At 48.0% G+C, this 16,264-nt stretch overlaps 1 protein-coding gene across 1 annotated transcript; it reads left to right on the top strand.

The window, feature by feature from the left end:
* The first annotated feature begins 308 nt into the window (after window positions 1-308).
* Window positions 309-15,870, top strand: Srd5a3 (steroid 5 alpha-reductase 3). The gene is made up of 6 exons (XM_006979727.4): window positions 309-577; window positions 8,600-8,742; window positions 9,916-9,951; window positions 10,462-10,659; window positions 14,217-14,351; window positions 15,091-15,870. The coding sequence occupies exons 1-6, from the start codon at window positions 357-359 to the stop codon at window positions 15,348-15,350; spliced, it is 993 nt and encodes a 330-aa protein (XP_006979789.1). The 5' UTR covers window positions 309-356; the 3' UTR covers window positions 15,351-15,870.
* Window positions 15,871-16,264: the final 394 nt, after the last annotated feature.

Below are 16,264 nucleotides of genomic sequence, written 5' to 3' on the forward strand. Positions count from 1 at the left end.
CCCCAAGCTACCTTAGGCTTCCCGCCACACATCTTGGCATGCTCCTACTCCACTAAATAAATAAGTATAATTTATTTGTTTTTTTTTTTAATGACTTGTAGCAGGTGTTCTTGCATGTTTCTGCAGAATTTCAAGCTGGAGTCGCATCTGGGCATGCCTGTGCAGGATCGGGGGCCGGGAGAATCCAAAGCGCAGTCTCGGTGACTGGGGTGGGCAGGAGCGCGGCTCCGGAGTGCAGAGCCCGGGGCGGGGCCGCGCGTCCCGCCCAGGTGTCGCGTCACCGCCAAGCGCGCCCCCGAGGCGGGAGGGAGGGCGGCGCGGTGGCGCGCGTGCGTGCGCAGCCCGCTCCCCGGGCCATGGCTGGCTGGGCGGGGACCGCGCTCTCGGCGCTGAACCCGCTGCGCACGCTGTGGCTGGCGCTGGCCGCCGCCTTCCTGCTCGCGCTGCTCCTGCAGCTGGCGCCGGCCGGGCTGCTGCCGAGCTGCGCGCTCTTCCAGGACCTCATCCGCTACGGGAAGACCAAGCTGTCCGGCCCGCGGCGCCCCGCCGTCTGCAGGGCCTTCGACGTCCCCAAGAGGTAACCGCGGTGGCGGGGCGCGCCCGGCAGGGGGCAGCAGAGGCGGCGCGGGCACGTGAGCCTGGGGCTGCCCTGAGCCGTCCCCGGAAATGACTGAGCATCCCAAGGTTTTTGGCCCGGTCCCCAGGGGTCCGCCCCAGCTACCTTATCCCAAATTCTCCGCTGCCCCTTCCCGGAACTTTTAACTGGAGGTCGTGGAAGTTTGTGGACACGGAGGCTGGCTCTTCCTCGATTTCCCCCAGTTGTCTCCCCAACCTGTCACAGTCAGGAAAGGAGTCCGGAGGGTACCCTGCTGGGGCTGCGCTGACATCCCGTGCCTGCATCTCAGCAGGTGCACTGGCAAGCTGGCCCAAGATGCCCCCTCTTTGTTCAGTAACAAAGTTGTGAAATACTGAAATCTTCCGGGCACAAAGAGAAGAATCTACTCTGAATATGTGAGACTTGTTCCATGGTTTTCTCATCCCCCCCCCCCCACGTTGAATTCAGTCTGTAGAGGCAGAAGTCAGTTTAACGCTATTTTAGGATAGTAAAGCTGTGTTTTTTCTTTGAAATGCACCATACGTTTGTATTTAGAACTGAATTGAAGGAATGTGATGGGTTCATCTAGCTTATTTTCAAAGTCTGTAGACAGTGCCCACCGCTGCAGATGATGGATGGTAAAACTATCTAGGAACACAGAAAAGTGGGCTGGCCGCAGCTCTCTCTTGACTGTTGGAGAGCGATCTGTCAGGGGTTCAGACTGAGAGTGGAGGAGACACATCATTGTGAAGAATGGATGGAAAGAGATAAAGTCAGAAAGAACTGTTCCTACAGGCTCAGTTTTAACACCGTGAGCAACCCCTGACATCCTATTGTGAGCAGGTTTGATTGGCCTATATTCCTTTCTGCTATATAGGAATTTATTGTCTGACTTTTGAGGAAGGTCCTAGTGTCCCTGGATTTAAAAGCACACTTAAAAATCACTTCTGCCCTTTCTATCCCTGGATGGGGCTCATCAGCTGTCACACTCAAGCCTGTCATTATGTAACAGCCAGGAAAGAGGTGGGCCTTCCTTGGATTCACCCCTGGAACACTCGGTACTCTGCGCTTCTTGTAATTCCCGCAGTGTTGTGAAATAATTATTCTTTCCTTCTTCCAGGGTTCTAGGGCAGAACCTTCCATGGTGTTAAGGTGCTCTGAGGCTATGGTGGAGAGCGTTGTTTCCCCTAATTGTACTTTTCAGGGCTGGGGAAGGGTCAACAAATCCAGGCCAATAAGGAAAGGCATTTTTAATTGCAGCAAAGGAAAATGGGGGGGGGGGTAATTGCATCTAAAGTGACGAGGCCCTCAGAAGAACAGATGGCAACAAAAATCCCCCCACCTCCTCCTTGCAGATCCATTTCCTTTTCAATGGCTGTCTCCCCGTGTATATGAAAAGGTGGTGAGCAGAGTTGGGAAAAGTAACATTCTCCTGCCAGCTTTACACTTCTGTTTCCCAAAGTATCTTCAGTGACACCGTGCTTAGCACTTTCATGAGAGAAAAAAAAAAGGTGAATTAGAGGAATTAGAAGCCACAGCTGAATTGCCCTGTGTGTGTGTCATGTACCCAAGACTCCCAGCACTAAATGCCTTGTTTCATACAGTCCTCATGACAGACTTGTGAGGGACAGGCCATTGTCACCATTCCCACCCACAAAGGTACACATTCAGGCTTGTCACACCAGTGAGTGTGGCAGCTAGACCTTCAACCCCGCCTGTCGGCGTAAGATCCCGAACGCTTAACCTCCAGTGTACCACGTTGGCAAGCTACCAACCTGAGTCATGTCTGAGAGATCAGATGGCAGTGGATTTACCCCCAGAGGGTAGCACTTGGTAATATCTTGGTTAATCCAGATTTTATAATATTTGGTAATCTTATTAGCCAGTGCGCTTATGACTTAAATATTTTGAATAGTTTTTCCTTGTGTGAAGTGTAATGTCCTCAGGAATGAAAATAAAAAAAAAAAAAATAAGCCTGTGACTTCGACACTTGCAAATGGGCAGCTGTGAGCCACATTTCTTCTGTCCATAAGGCAGTACTTGGGTCATTTAGTTGGTGATTATTTTCTCCTAAGGAAGCAAGAATAAAACCTAAGGTCCCTGAATATTGTGCTCTATTCTCCAGCCTGGTACTGGCTGTTTGAGTTTCGGGAGTCTTTTGTTTGTTTGATTTGTTGTTTTTTTAATCAAGGCAACAGCTGCTTTTCTTGCTTTGATTGACTCTCCAGAAAGTCTGTATAAATAAGTGACCAGGACCCAAGCGCCTCATTGCTCTTGACTTCCACAGTAGACGGAAACGCTTCTGTTTCTAAAATTTCAAAATAACTCCATATAGCATGGAAACTGAACTGGGCTCTACAGGTCAGGTGCTGCCCAGTTTTCTGTCCTGGAGTCCAAGAGGATGAGAAGCAGTCGGGACCTATGGATTGGGTACAGGTTACATCTTTTATCTTCACCAACCTCTGGCTGAAAAGCTAGCATTTCCTTAATTATGAATGTCATCAACCATCCACAGGACAATATCAGTGTCTCCAAGTGCTTGGTAGAATATAACACATTAAAAAAATATTGGAGACCCCTCGAAACAGTATTGTTTCCATAGCCACAAAAACATAGTGGTTATTCACCTCTAGAGCTCATTATTCAACACACAACCAGTGCATGGGTTCCGTATCGCATAAACTTGACTTTTAATAACTGGATTACCTAGATGTCCATGTAATTAACTTCCTTAGTGTCCTCCCTGTATCTTATGCTTATGGAGACATTTTGAGAAGGGCCTAGAGTCTTTGTCAAGCAGCATTTACATTTGATATCAGCTATAGCACCCTCGGCTCATACCCGGAGCCGAAAAGGCCTCTCACCAGAATGCTTAGAACAAAGGATAAGGGGTTGGATTCTCCACTGACATGGTGGTTAGACTAGTTTCTTCAGTAAATGAGCTATTTACCATGTCCTTGATGCATTCAGCGTACCAGTTTTACCAGAGGGCCTGCTGTGAATCTCAAAGCTAGTCTAGGCCCTGTGAAGTTTATAGGCAGACAGAAAAAGGTGTCAACAAATTTCAGAGAAGCAAAATCTTTTCTGAGGCGGTCAAGTGCCCCGGAGGAGACCCCAGCAAGGTTATTTGATCAGGAATAAGAGTTTTGAGGAGAGACTGCCTAGGAAGGATGTGCGCCAGGATGATGGATTGGGAGCTTATTCAGGGGGATGGAAGCTGCCCAAGGCTTTGTGGTGGTTGTGGGGGCGGCTATTGCATCATGGGACATAAAAAGGATGGCACCGTGTGTGAGAAAGCCTGGGCACGAGGCTGCTGTGTTAGTCCACGAGGAAGATGGCGGTACTCACGTGGATTACAGCTGAAGCGTCATGGTGTCCTCAGGTGTCAAAGGTTGGGGTGGCTTTAAAGTACTTAGCTCGGGCCCAGTCCCCTGGGTAGTTCCCCTGCCCTAATTACCCCTCAGCCCCCTGACTTAACCCCAGGGCCAGCTCCAGCATTCAGTGCGCATGTATGTTAGTTAAATAAGGTTGTGTTTCCTGGACTCCAAACCATAGAGTAATTCCAACCCTACGCAGTCCTGTCTCGCTTCTGACTCTGCGTCCTGTGACTTGCTCCTACCGGCCCTATTCCAGAAGTTCAGGGCTTCTCTATAAGAGTCCTCATCCTACCTCAGAGCCTCCGCATTACCTCTCACCTGGCCCATGGGTTAAGGCTTGGCTATTTTATCTTCAGTGAGGCCTTCCATACCTGCCTTACGTAAAATGATAATTCCACACTCCCCAACGGACCCTTCCTCCCCCCTCCCCCCCGCAGTCAGCCACAGCCCGTAATTATCATCCAAGTGGTTGTTAGTCAAAGGAGTGAGTGCCCACACTAAACCCTGTGCAGTCAGAAAGATCTCGGTGTCCCTGCTCCCGGAACCTGGAAGACAGCACTTCTAGGAAGCCAGTTACAGAAGGAGGAAGGAGGTGTATGTCTTCACCCAGAGGCAGTGGGAATTGGAGATCTGTAGTTTGGGTCTTAGCTGTCTCTTTAAATACAAGCAAGAGACGGGGCCTCCTGGACAGACTAGAAAGGGTTTCCTATAGAAAGGCATTCGGACAGCAGAATGAAATGTTAGACTGAAAAACAATACAGTGTGTGTCTAAACCAAAAGTGCCACTCCACGGGGAGAGCCGTAAGGCAAAGCCCAGCAATTCGTTCGACACTACTGATTCATTTGCCTGTAGGGATCACATACACTGGCTGTGTGTGATAAAGGGCTGGGAAAACAGGTTCAAGCAAGCCTTGTCCACAGGCAGGAGAGCAACAATGTGATATAAACACCAGTCATTCTGTTGCATCTAGAGTCAGCGGCTGTGACCTTGGATAAGAACTTAACCTCTTAGAGTCTTAATTCTCCATCTGCCATGTGAAGGGCGCAAACGATGGAATTGTCGTAAAGATGAGATTTCATGACCACGCCTCTTCTCCCAGGTCCCAGTCTACACCCTTTTTCTCAAAACTGGATAGTCTCTGTATCACCAATATATGGGTGTTTTATTTGTTTTTATTATTATTTTTTGTTTAGGGGTGTTTTGCCTGCATATATGCCTGGGCATCATGGGCATGTCTGGTGCCCCTGGAGGCTGGAAGAGGGAGTTGTGTATCCTTGGAACTGGATGGTTATGAGCTGCCATGTGGTGCTGGGAACGGAACCTTGGTCCTTTGGAAGAGCAGCAAGTTCTCTTCATTGCTAAAGCCATCTCTCCAGCCCCTCAGATGGATGTCTTGAAACTCTGGGAAGGACTGAAGAATGATTTTCTTTTGAAAATGTTTTACTTTGGCATGCCTCAATGGATCCCCATTACAAAAGCCAGCAGCCTTACAGGGCCCTATGTCCCCTGCCCTCTTCTCAAGGTCCTGCCTACAGCCACAGGGGAGCCCCAGGTGGAGCACCCCTCACATGTACCCCTCTAAGTACCCTTGCAACTTCCCTCTGCTTGGAAAGTGTGCAGGGTGACCTTACTTAGTATTATACACTCTAGGACCATCTGTTTTCCTGCAGAACTTTTAACTTCATGCAGAATGTTTAGACTTAGAATGTATACTATTATAATAGTGAGATCACATAACCCCAGAAAGAAAGAAAGAAAAAAAAAACTACATGTCTCTCTCATATGCAGAATCTAGCCAATGATATATGTACATGCAAACACACCTACATGTGGGTACACATCATAACGTGAAGAAAAGAAAAGAAAAAAGGCCGAATAAAGAGGGTGAGAAAGGACTGAATGTAGGTGATGGACACAAGTTATGAAAGAGGATATAGAACTAATTGTTTTTCTAGTTCTGATTCTGCCATGATTTGCTTGGTTTTGGTGGCAGATAAGTGCATAAAATACACTACATACTGAAAGTGAAGTAATAATGGACAGCTCCACAACTTCCGTTCCGAAGACTTATTGAGTTGTATAGACTTTGGTCTAGTTCATTTTGGTGTGTGATATTTTTGCTCACGAGTTTTTTTTTTTTAATAAGTTTATGATTTTTTTAAAAAGGAATTGTGCAAGGATTGCATGTTCTATACAGATGTCCCTTCCAGGAAAGCCATCCCAACCACCCATCCAGAAGAGCATCCCTTCTGCTCTGTTTCCTGATCAAACGTTATGCTAGATGCCTGCAGCATTACCAAGTCCTCACTAAAAGGGGACGTCCATTAAGGCAGGGACCAGTTCTGTCTTCATCCTTCAAGTTCAGGCTCCTGGAACTTGGCCTAACACATTTCAAGTAGGCCATAAATATTTACCCAAGGGGAAAAAAAAATAGGTAAAGCATCCAGCCCTTCCCTCTCCTCTCCAGCACCTGCAAAGCAGGAGGTTAAACATGTTCTTAGCCCTCTGCTGGGTCCCAGTGCTCAGCCCACACCCGTGCTCAGCTCTGGCCAGTGTGTCTTCAGGATGGCCTGGAACACAGCTGAGGCCAGGAGCTGTGGAGGCAAATGGCTTCGATGCATGGACTTTTGAAAGAATGAGGCTTCTTTGCAGGTGGATTCTGAACTGGTGGGGGGTAGAAATGTATTTGTGGCACCCGCAAGGGCGCTCCTGGTGGGGTTTGCCAGCTGCAGCCGGGAGGTTAGAGCGGACTGCTGCAGGGTGACTGGATTAGATCAGGGTTTGTCACTGGGTCACTGGCATGGCATGGGTGTGGGCTAGAGCTGTGACTTCTTTCACAAGCGTGCTCTGGTCTGTGTGGAAGGACTTCTGAGCCTGTCTGTAGCTAATCCCTTTTGGCTCCAGGTTATCTTTGACTGTCACAAGCCAAAGTGAGAAGAAGAAAAGGAGCATATATTGTTGATGTATGAAAGCCCAGAGGAGGTCATGTGATCATCTGCATTGATTTGAATAGAGGAAAAAATTCCAAATTGAGCATGCGTAACTCAAAATATGCTTAACTCAAAAATACACTTAAGTATGCCTAACTAAAAAAAGAAAGAAAGAAAGAAAAGAAAAAAAAAAAAAAGAAAAGAAGTGCTTCAATACCCAAAACTCTTGCATGCTGATACAGTGCCCCGTGTGGAAAAAATTCCACACCTACCTCCATGGGATTGGTGATAGGCACACAGCAGATGCACATAACGGTATGAGTCATATAAGCTCACCTTTAGCATATGAGGTACATAAAGTATGAGGTAGATAAGTACACTCTGTGTTTAGAAGTGGGTCTCACCCTTCACGTTCTCTGTCAGCATATGTTCACACATCCCAGGTGTTTCAGATAGGAAATACTCCATCTGTATAGAAAAAGCGTAGGACAGTGGACCTCAGAGGAACCTGAGAGGGAACTGGGGGGTGGCTCAGTGGGTAAGAATGCTTGGCATGCAAACTTGAGGACCTGAATTAGAATTCCTGGATACCTGAGTAGCAAAGATAGATGTGGCCATGTGCAGACCTGGAATGCCAGTGCTGTGGCTGGCAGATACAGGAGGGTGGCTGTCAGAGTGCCTCAGTGGTCCTCATGCCATATTAAATGCCTTTGTTTTAGCAAATCAGCGTCCTCTTTTACATTAAACTAGCATGGCTAATTTCCTTTCATTGGTTTGTGCCTTTATGTTTATTTACATTGTAAAATGAGTCACTGCCACATAGGTTCATAGGCTTAGTAACTGGAGAAATACAATCGTAAGGAATTGATACCTGGCGTTATTATTGTAATCTTTTTCATATTATAAAAAAATTAATTTGGAAGGTGGGAGGAGGAAGAAGATGGATCAGCTAGTGAAGTGCCTGCCACATATGCATGTGAAGACCTGACCCTAGCAACCACATAAAAGCCAGACATGCACCTGTAATCTTAGCACTGGGGAAGATGGGAATCGCTGACCAGCTAGTTTAACTGAAGTTATAGGGAGTTATGAGCTGCCCGATGTGGGTGCTGGAAATCAAACTTATGTAACAGCAGAATAATAACAGATGATAATACATTTAAAATTTTTGGAATAAAGTAAATGAAACTGGAAAAATGGCTTAGCAGTTAAGAGCATGCGTTGCTTTTTCAGAAGACCAAGTTCAGTTTCTAGCGTCCACCTTGGAAGCGTCCTTCCAGCTCTGAGTCTGGTTGCGTGACTCTTGCACCGCGGTAGTTGTGTGGCTCAGGCTGTTACTGCGATCCATGTTTGGGATCTAAAAGACTCCCATAGATCTCCTGTGCAGGAAGCTTGGGGCTCCTTCTGAGAACTCGAGGTGGGGGGGGAGGGGGGGCGGGGCACTCTTGTTACCTAGAGATGAGAGACTGTTAACTGATCCTTTTACACTCCAATGTCAACAGTCTCATGATCTGGAAGTACATTTTGAAACATTTCCACCTGCAGAATTCAGGTTCTTCTGATTAGAACCAAAACTCATTTTGAGATCCTGGGGGAGGTTAGGGGAGCGGGGAGGGGCGCGTAGAGGAACTTAGAATCTTCTGGGGACTCGTGGAGGCTCTAGCTGGGGGTTACCTAACTCTTCCTCCCGTTGCAGGTATTTTTCTCATTTCTACGTCATCTCCGTGCTGTGGAATGGCTTCCTCCTCTGGTTCCTTTCTCAGTCCCTCTTCCTGGGAGTACCTTTTCCAGACTGGCTTCGCGCTCTGCTCAGAACTCTTGGGGCCACGCAGTTCCGAGGTAATTTGGCTCTCTAGCCTGTTCCTGGTTTCTGTCTGCAGTTCTCGCCAATCAGGCCCCTCCGCAGGGCCTGGGAAGTGGAGGGCAGACAGGGTTTGCGTGGTTGACTGGCCCCAAGTCCTCACTGAGCTGCGGCAGAGCCCAGGGGAAGGTTCTGGTCTGCCGCCTGGTAAGCCTGGGCTGAATGAGGACCGGCCGTTCTCCCTCTGATACCGTTAGCGTTAGCGAGCTGATAAGCTTACAAAGAGGCCTTGCACGTGCCGGGGAAGCTTTGGAAACCCCTGAGTTTGCATTGAAACATTTATCATCGGTACAGCTGCAGCCAGAATTGTGCCTCGGGGCCCACAGAAATTTAATGTTTAAAGATTACTTTTTGATAAACATTTAAAAGGTCTGGGGGACTGGTGTGATGGATCAGTAGATAAAGGTGTTTACCACCAGGCATGATGATCTAACATGCATCTGCAGGACCCACAAGACTCTTTCTTACAATTGTCCTCTGACATCTTCACAACACACACACACACACACACAGAGTAAATAAATTAGTTAAAATTAAACAAAAAAGACTGTGTTGTGCATCTTCAGTTAAATAATGAAACTGAATAGTTGCTGGCCACATCCTTACAGAACAGCATTTAAACGGGCCATAGCAGTGTGTAGGGACTGGGGTGGGGGGTCCTAATGCACGGGCACCCCTTTGTTGCTTACCATGTTCATGTATTCAGAGGGTTAGATTTGAGGAGCTTTCCCTGTTTTAACCTGTTCATAAAGAGTTTAAAAAAAAACACTGGGTTTTAACTTACTTAAACTACAAAAAGAGCAAAGCAAATCGATGCTGGTAGAATTTCTCACAGTCCTTAACCCTGGGGCAGCCTGAAGCAGGGTCATGCTTAGAAAGGAACGCTAGGGGGTGCTGGTCAAGTCCTAGTTCTTAATCTGGACGCTAGTACTATGTGGGAATTAGTAAACATTTACCAAGCTGTGCAATTGTCTCCGTGATGGCGTCTGTGTTACTCTTTTTAAAAAGACAGACTGGACTTTATGATATCTTAAACATGAGCTCCCTTCACACTAACTTGGAGCGTGTAATAAAGGGCCTCCGGGAAGGTGGCCCTTGGGACCCACTGTCTCTCTAAAAGTGTAATTTCTCCTTTCTTTTTCTCTTGGCAGCACTGGAGATGGAATCCAAGGCCTCCCAAATGCTAGGCAAGTGCTTCGCCACCCAGCCCTTCTCCCATCCTTTATTTTTTAAGTCTGAAAAGGAATCCTCACCCATTGGATCCCTGCCTCTCTGTCTCTGCCTTTGTGGGTGGCTGTGGCCCCAGGAGCCCACCAGATAGCATTTCCAACATCACCATGGCCCTCTCCCTGACCATCTGCATCGAGCACGTGGCACAGGAACTAGAAAGCCATGGATCCTGAGTCCTGAGCACACAGAGCCTTCGTCATGATGTCCGTGTGGCCTGGAAGGCTCTTAAATGATAAAGTAGAGTCAGAGATGAGTTCTGTCCCCTCTTCCCACCACCCTGCTACTCATGGACCACATGGCTGTCATTCAGCCTGGGTCCTCACAGCTCGAAAGAGGAAGACATTAGTTTGAATGGCCTCTCCAGCCCTCGGCCTCTGATCTCGTGTAAGGCTCAGTTTCAGGCGGGTACACTGAACACTTGCCTTAAAGCTGGAGGAGACACTGACTGTGTCGCCTTCTGATTGCAGTGGGCGAGCTGGCCCTGTCTACCTTCTTGGTGCTGGTGTCCGTCTGGGTCCACAGCCTGCGGAGACTCTTCGAGTGTTGCTACATCAGCATCTTCTCTAACGCCGTGATTCACGTCGTGCAGTACTGTTTCGGGCTCGTCTACTATGTCCTGGTTGGCCTGACTGTCCTGAGCCAAGCGCCCATGGATGACAAGAATGGTGAGTGGCCCTTGCAGCACGTTCCAAAGGCATCCTGTCCCAAGGTAGCTACGTGGGCTGGGACTGCCAAAACCTGGGAAACGCCAGCATAAGCGGCTGTGCCTTCAGTGACCTCGGTAAGGTACAAAGCATTCTTGAGACTCTGTTTGAGAATGGTGAAGTTAAGCGGTATGGGGTTCACCTGTAGAGAGATCGGAAGGATATCTCAGCTCTGAACAGGAGGCACGAGACCTCCAAAGGAGCAGGGGGGGGGGGCATCAAAGGAAGTGGCCTCACCAGAGTCTGGGGGTGCACGGGGGAGAGAGAAGTCACCCTGTGGGATTAAACACAGAAAGTAAGATGAGGGAGAGGCTTGTGGAGAGTAGTTCTCATCTGAAGGAGGAACACAGGCCATTCTCTTGCCATTAATTCTTGGGATGGCTGCCCTCCTAACAAAGCCCTTCTTCACGTGGGACGGACAGCCTGAGGGAAGAGGAAAACCAAGTCTGGCAGTCAATGGAAATGGCCTTGAGGTTTCCGAGTGCTCTCTAGCCAGGAAGAGAAAAGCAGACCTTTGTATGCGAGAAGAAAGTGAGGTGGCTTGATGTTTTATTTGGATGCTGCGTAACATATATGACTATCCGTTTCATGAAAACAGTCTGTGCAGAGCATGTAGACCTCTAATCCTTGTGGGTGACCGGAAGGACTGTTTCAGTGCCGAGGTTAACCTGACCTTGAAGCCGTGGGCTTTCAGCCCAGATCTCCCATGACCCTATTCTCCATGTCCTGTATCATAAGTCGAAACAGAGATTTGTATTTCCAACTATCAGTGATTGAGCCTTTCCTTGTTGGATTTCAGTCTCGGAGTGCTCCAAAGTCCGCTCTGTTGCTGGAATGCACTTCCTGAGACTACAATAAGAGTTCTTCGAAAGGCAGGTTTATTGACCAGATTGTTTCTTAACTTGTGAATTGCTTACCGGTTCCAGCCATTCAGGCAGCATCTTTTCTAGGTCCTCTGGACTTCGTTGTATTAGTTACTCTCCTGTTGCTGTGGTAACATACTATGGCCAAGATAATTCCCAGGAGGAAGATCGTTATTTGGGCTCACAGTTACAGATGCTTTCGTCCATCATAGTGTTGAGACACAGCAGCAAGCCTGCAGGAGCAGGAAGCTGAGAGATCACACCTCAACCATAAATATGAAGCACAGAGAACTGGAAGTAGGGAGAGGGGATATTGTAAATGGATGTTTCCTGTCCTGACCACCCAATCCCAAATAGTCACTCAGAGGCTTATATTAATTACAATACAAATGCTCGGCCGATAGCTCAGGCTTGTTACTAGCTAACTCTTATACTTAAATTAACCCATATTTCTATTTATGCTTTGCCACATGGCTCATGGCTTGTTACCTCATTTTTTACAAGCCGTCCTGCTTGCTGGGCGGCTGGCTGTCATCTCCCCTAACTCCCCTGACTGCCCTTCTTCCTCACATCACCTGTCTATGTCAGGCTGTCTCACCCAATCTCTTCTCGCCCTGCTATTGGCCTATCAGTTTGTTTGTTTTTTATTATTATTAACAATGAGCATAAACCACAGCAGTACATATTCTCAAGTCTCACTTCTAGCGATGGTCTTCCTCCAGCCAGGCTGCACCCCCTAAACCTTTACAGACAGTGTCACCAGCTAGAGACCAAGCGTGGAAGGCATTTCTCATTCAACCACCATATCATTAATGGAGTCAGTTTTTCCTCCCTTGTCTTCTGCTATGGCGTTCAGATGCTCAGCCAGTTACCGTGGCTTTTCTCCCAGACGAACTTTCCAGAACTCCTTGGTTGCCCACTAGCTTTCACTCTGTCTGATTACCTCACTTTTCTGAGCTGTTTTCTGTGGCTGGAGCCCAGGTTCTACTTTTTTGCTCCTTAAAAATGGTCAAAAAAAAAAAAAAAGGCAGCCAAGACACCCACAAAGCTGTCTCTCCAAGCACTCCTTTGTGTGGCTGCTTCTCTTTCAAACCTGCTCACCCCTCCGAGGGTCCCCTGGAGCCACTGGGACAGTAGATTGGATTAGTTACTCCTCGTTGTTGAGACCAGACAGGCGGCAAGAAGCAGCTTACTGAAGAGGTTTGGCTGGAAGAATGCTTGCCCAGCGGTGGGCTTATGTATCTTAGGCAGACATGGTAGTTCACGCCTATGATCCCAGCACCTGTGGCACGAAGCCAACAGGATCACTTCAAGTTCAAAGCCAGCTTTGTCCATATACTGAATTCCGGGTTACCCAGATCTGCACAGCCAGACTGCATCTCAAAAGAACACAAATCAAAACTCACCACCACAGTGGGAAATACTCCATTTGGCGTCAGTAGGATCTGAGAGAAATACTGTAGGTTTGAATGTCTGCTGGGCCTATGTCCGCTTGACAGGGTTTCTCCAGCTCAGAACCTCTGTCAGTGATCAGGGGCACGGCCTGACCTCACAGGGTTCTTATGTAAGTGGAAGGAGAGTCTGCAGTCCAGGAGAACCGGGTTTAGAACTGAGATTGCCACAGGGGAGTTTGGCAGATTCTTGTTAGCCGTTAGTCATCCTCGACTGATCCCCACTTGTGGGTTTCCGTATAGAGAAGCATGACCTTGGTGCTTTTACCTGAATCCACTTTTTAGGGTTTTTGCCTTCGCTCCAGGGTCCCGGGCTTTTGCCAGTTTTCAATGGACAGGTTTTGCATCTTCAGTTAAGACCAGGCTGTCGGTCCATTTGTTTTTCCGGTGCCGGTGGCTTGCTCTTAGAATCCTCGGCAGGAATCCACCTCCCCTTCTGCTGCGTCACCAGGGGAAGGCTGCGCGTCCAGCACTTCCGCTTTGGAAGCAGTCTCTCAGGCTCTAATCTCTAATCCAGAAAGGACTTGTTTTTATATTCTCAGTGTTTAAGTTTCTTCTCTTTATGAGAGACCACTCACCTTTTACCTCAGAAAGGCTCTCTAGTAGACAGAACTAGACAGCACAGTGCATGTATGTTCTCTCTCTCTCTCTCTCTCTCTCTCTCTCTCTCTCTCTCTCTCTCTCTCTCTCTCTCTCATATTTGCAGAGGTGGGTATCATGTAGTCCAAGTCAGCCTTGAACTCCTATGTACTTGGCTGGCCTTGAACTCATGATTCTCTTGCCTCAGCTTCCCAAGAACTAGGATGACAGGCATGTAACCATCATGCCTGGGTTAGCTTAGCTTTCCATACTCAGCATCTCCCTTCCAGCTGCTCTGGGTGGCAGCTCAGAGAGATGTTTCTTTAGAGAATGTTTCTCTTGATGGGAAGAATGTGAGCAAGAAGACTTAAAAGGAGACTCAATCGTAGAAACACAATACACCTCACCGCACAGTCGGCCACTCGGGAAATGGGTTGAGTTCTCGCCAGAAGCATTTGAAGAATGTTCGCGAGAAAATGTCGCTAGGTCTCTGCCTGTGACCCCTCCGGAGCTGTGGAGACTTGAGAAGCAGCTCTCGCTGTCCAGAGGCGATATTATGATAATATAATACAAAAGCTCTGGAATTCTGTGGCATTGGCTAACAGGGCAATTCCTATTTCCGTAGTCTATGTCCTGGGGAAGAATCTCCTGCTCCAGGCTCGGTGGTTCCACATCCTGGGAATGATGATGTTCTTCTGGTCATCTGCCCATCAGTATAAGTGCCACATCATTCTCAGCAATCTCAGGAGAAACAAAAAAGGTGAGGTCTCTTCTGGCATAGCCCCCACCCCACCCCCACTCCCAGTGCCATGGGCTCCAGCCCTCAGAGGGTAGCTTTCTCTGTCCCTTCATCCCTGTCTCTCATGCCCTTGTTGATATCAGATACTCACTTTCGACAAGACACCTTCCTGAATCGTGATCCTCCCATTGGTAAAATGAGGTGGCAGATCCAGCTCTGATGGTCTGTGATTCTGTCCTGAACCCACCTCTGGGGACAGACACATGTGTCTGATCAGCATGTGGAAAAGTCACATTAAGGTGGAGTAGTGGGACCCTGCAGAAGGGAAGACTTCTGAGTTAGCCTGGGTGCAGTTTGCAGTATTCTTGTTTTATAGATGAGGAAACTGAGGCACAGTGAAATTAAGCAATTTCCGTGAAGTGACACAGATACCAAGTGGGAGAGTCAGGATTTGAACTTGTGTCCCCTGACTCTGGCGTCTGAGCTTGTGTGCTTGTGAGAACGGATGGGAGACCTGAGCAGAGGCTTTTTCAGGTTTGTTTTGTTTTGTTTTGTTGTTGTTTTAAGACAGGGACACTAGTATATCCCTGGCTGTCCTGGAACTCGCTCTGTAGACCAGACTGGCCTCAAACTCACAGATCCACCTGCCTTTGCCTCTTGAGTGCTGGGATTAAAAGTGTGCTCCACGATGCCCAGCAGGCCTTTTCTTTTCCTGAGACATAGTCTCACTGGGTAAAACACCATCATCATTCCGTTTCAGGTGTGGTCATTCACTGCCAGCACAGGATCCCCTTCGGAGACTGGTTCGAGTATGTGTCTTCGGCTAACTACCTAGCAGAGCTGATGATCTACGTCTCCATGGCTGTCACCTTTGGGTTCCGCAACTTAACTTGGTGGCTGGTGGTGACGTATGTCTTCTTCAGCCAAGCCTTGTCTGCGTTCTTCAACCACACGTTCTACAAGAGCACGTTTGTCTCCTACCCGAAGCATAGGAAAGCGTTCCTTCCATTTTTGTTTTGAGGCAGAATGCAATGGGTGAAGAATGCAAACCAGGTGACAGATTTCATTCCTAGAGACGCTGAGACAGAGATGGATGTACGCTTGCCGCGGGAATGTTTGACATTCCCTGTTCCACTGCAGAGTGTCCACTGGAGAAGACATTCCTGGAAAACCTGGGCTTGAGGGATCTGCTTGCTGCCTAGCTTTACAGAGGCAACCAAATGATAACCAGTAACTGGGCGTCTCCAAGCTGATTTATGGTCACACTAACCAGGAGTATAAACAGCTTCGCATGCATGCATGCTCCACCCCCACCCCCCCACCCCACACCCGTTCCCTGTTCCCCTCCTCGCTCGCTCTCTCTCTCTCTCTCTCTCTCTCTCTCTCTCTCTCTCTCTCTCTCTCTCTCTCACTCACTCTTGTACAGGAAGAAAAATGACCATCTGTGGCTGGGAACAGTGAGCTGGACTGAGTGCTGTGGGATCGCACAGGTTTTGAATAAATGTTACATGTCAATAAAAACGGATACCTCTGAAAATAACATGGATGTACAGTATCACATCGGTGGTCCTAGGGAGAAAGGGGTTTGCTGGGATTAGTTAATATTCCCAATTTTATCACCAGTAGCTCCTGTCACATGACCAGTGCCTCGCCTGCCCTGCAAACCAGCCTAAAATTATAAGCTTGGAAACGTCTTCGATTGAATTCTCTTTTTTGACATTTGTACTGAAAAGAATCGGGAAATAAAATATTTTTATACTTATGCATACACACATGCCCTGGGCCGGGTACTACCGCAAGAAGCAGCCTCACTCTATCATTATTCAGTGTTCGCATAGGCCTGGGTCTGTTTCAACTAGTAGTGCAAAGCCAAAAGATGCTACGATTAAAGTTGCACCTCAGATAGCGCAGGTTAAAGGAATTACCCAGTTGGG

Source organism: Peromyscus maniculatus, chromosome 10, assembly GCF_049852395.1.
Source record: "Peromyscus maniculatus bairdii isolate BWxNUB_F1_BW_parent chromosome 10, HU_Pman_BW_mat_3.1, whole genome shotgun sequence".
Lineage (NCBI taxonomy): Eukaryota > Metazoa > Chordata > Mammalia > Rodentia > Cricetidae > Peromyscus > Peromyscus maniculatus.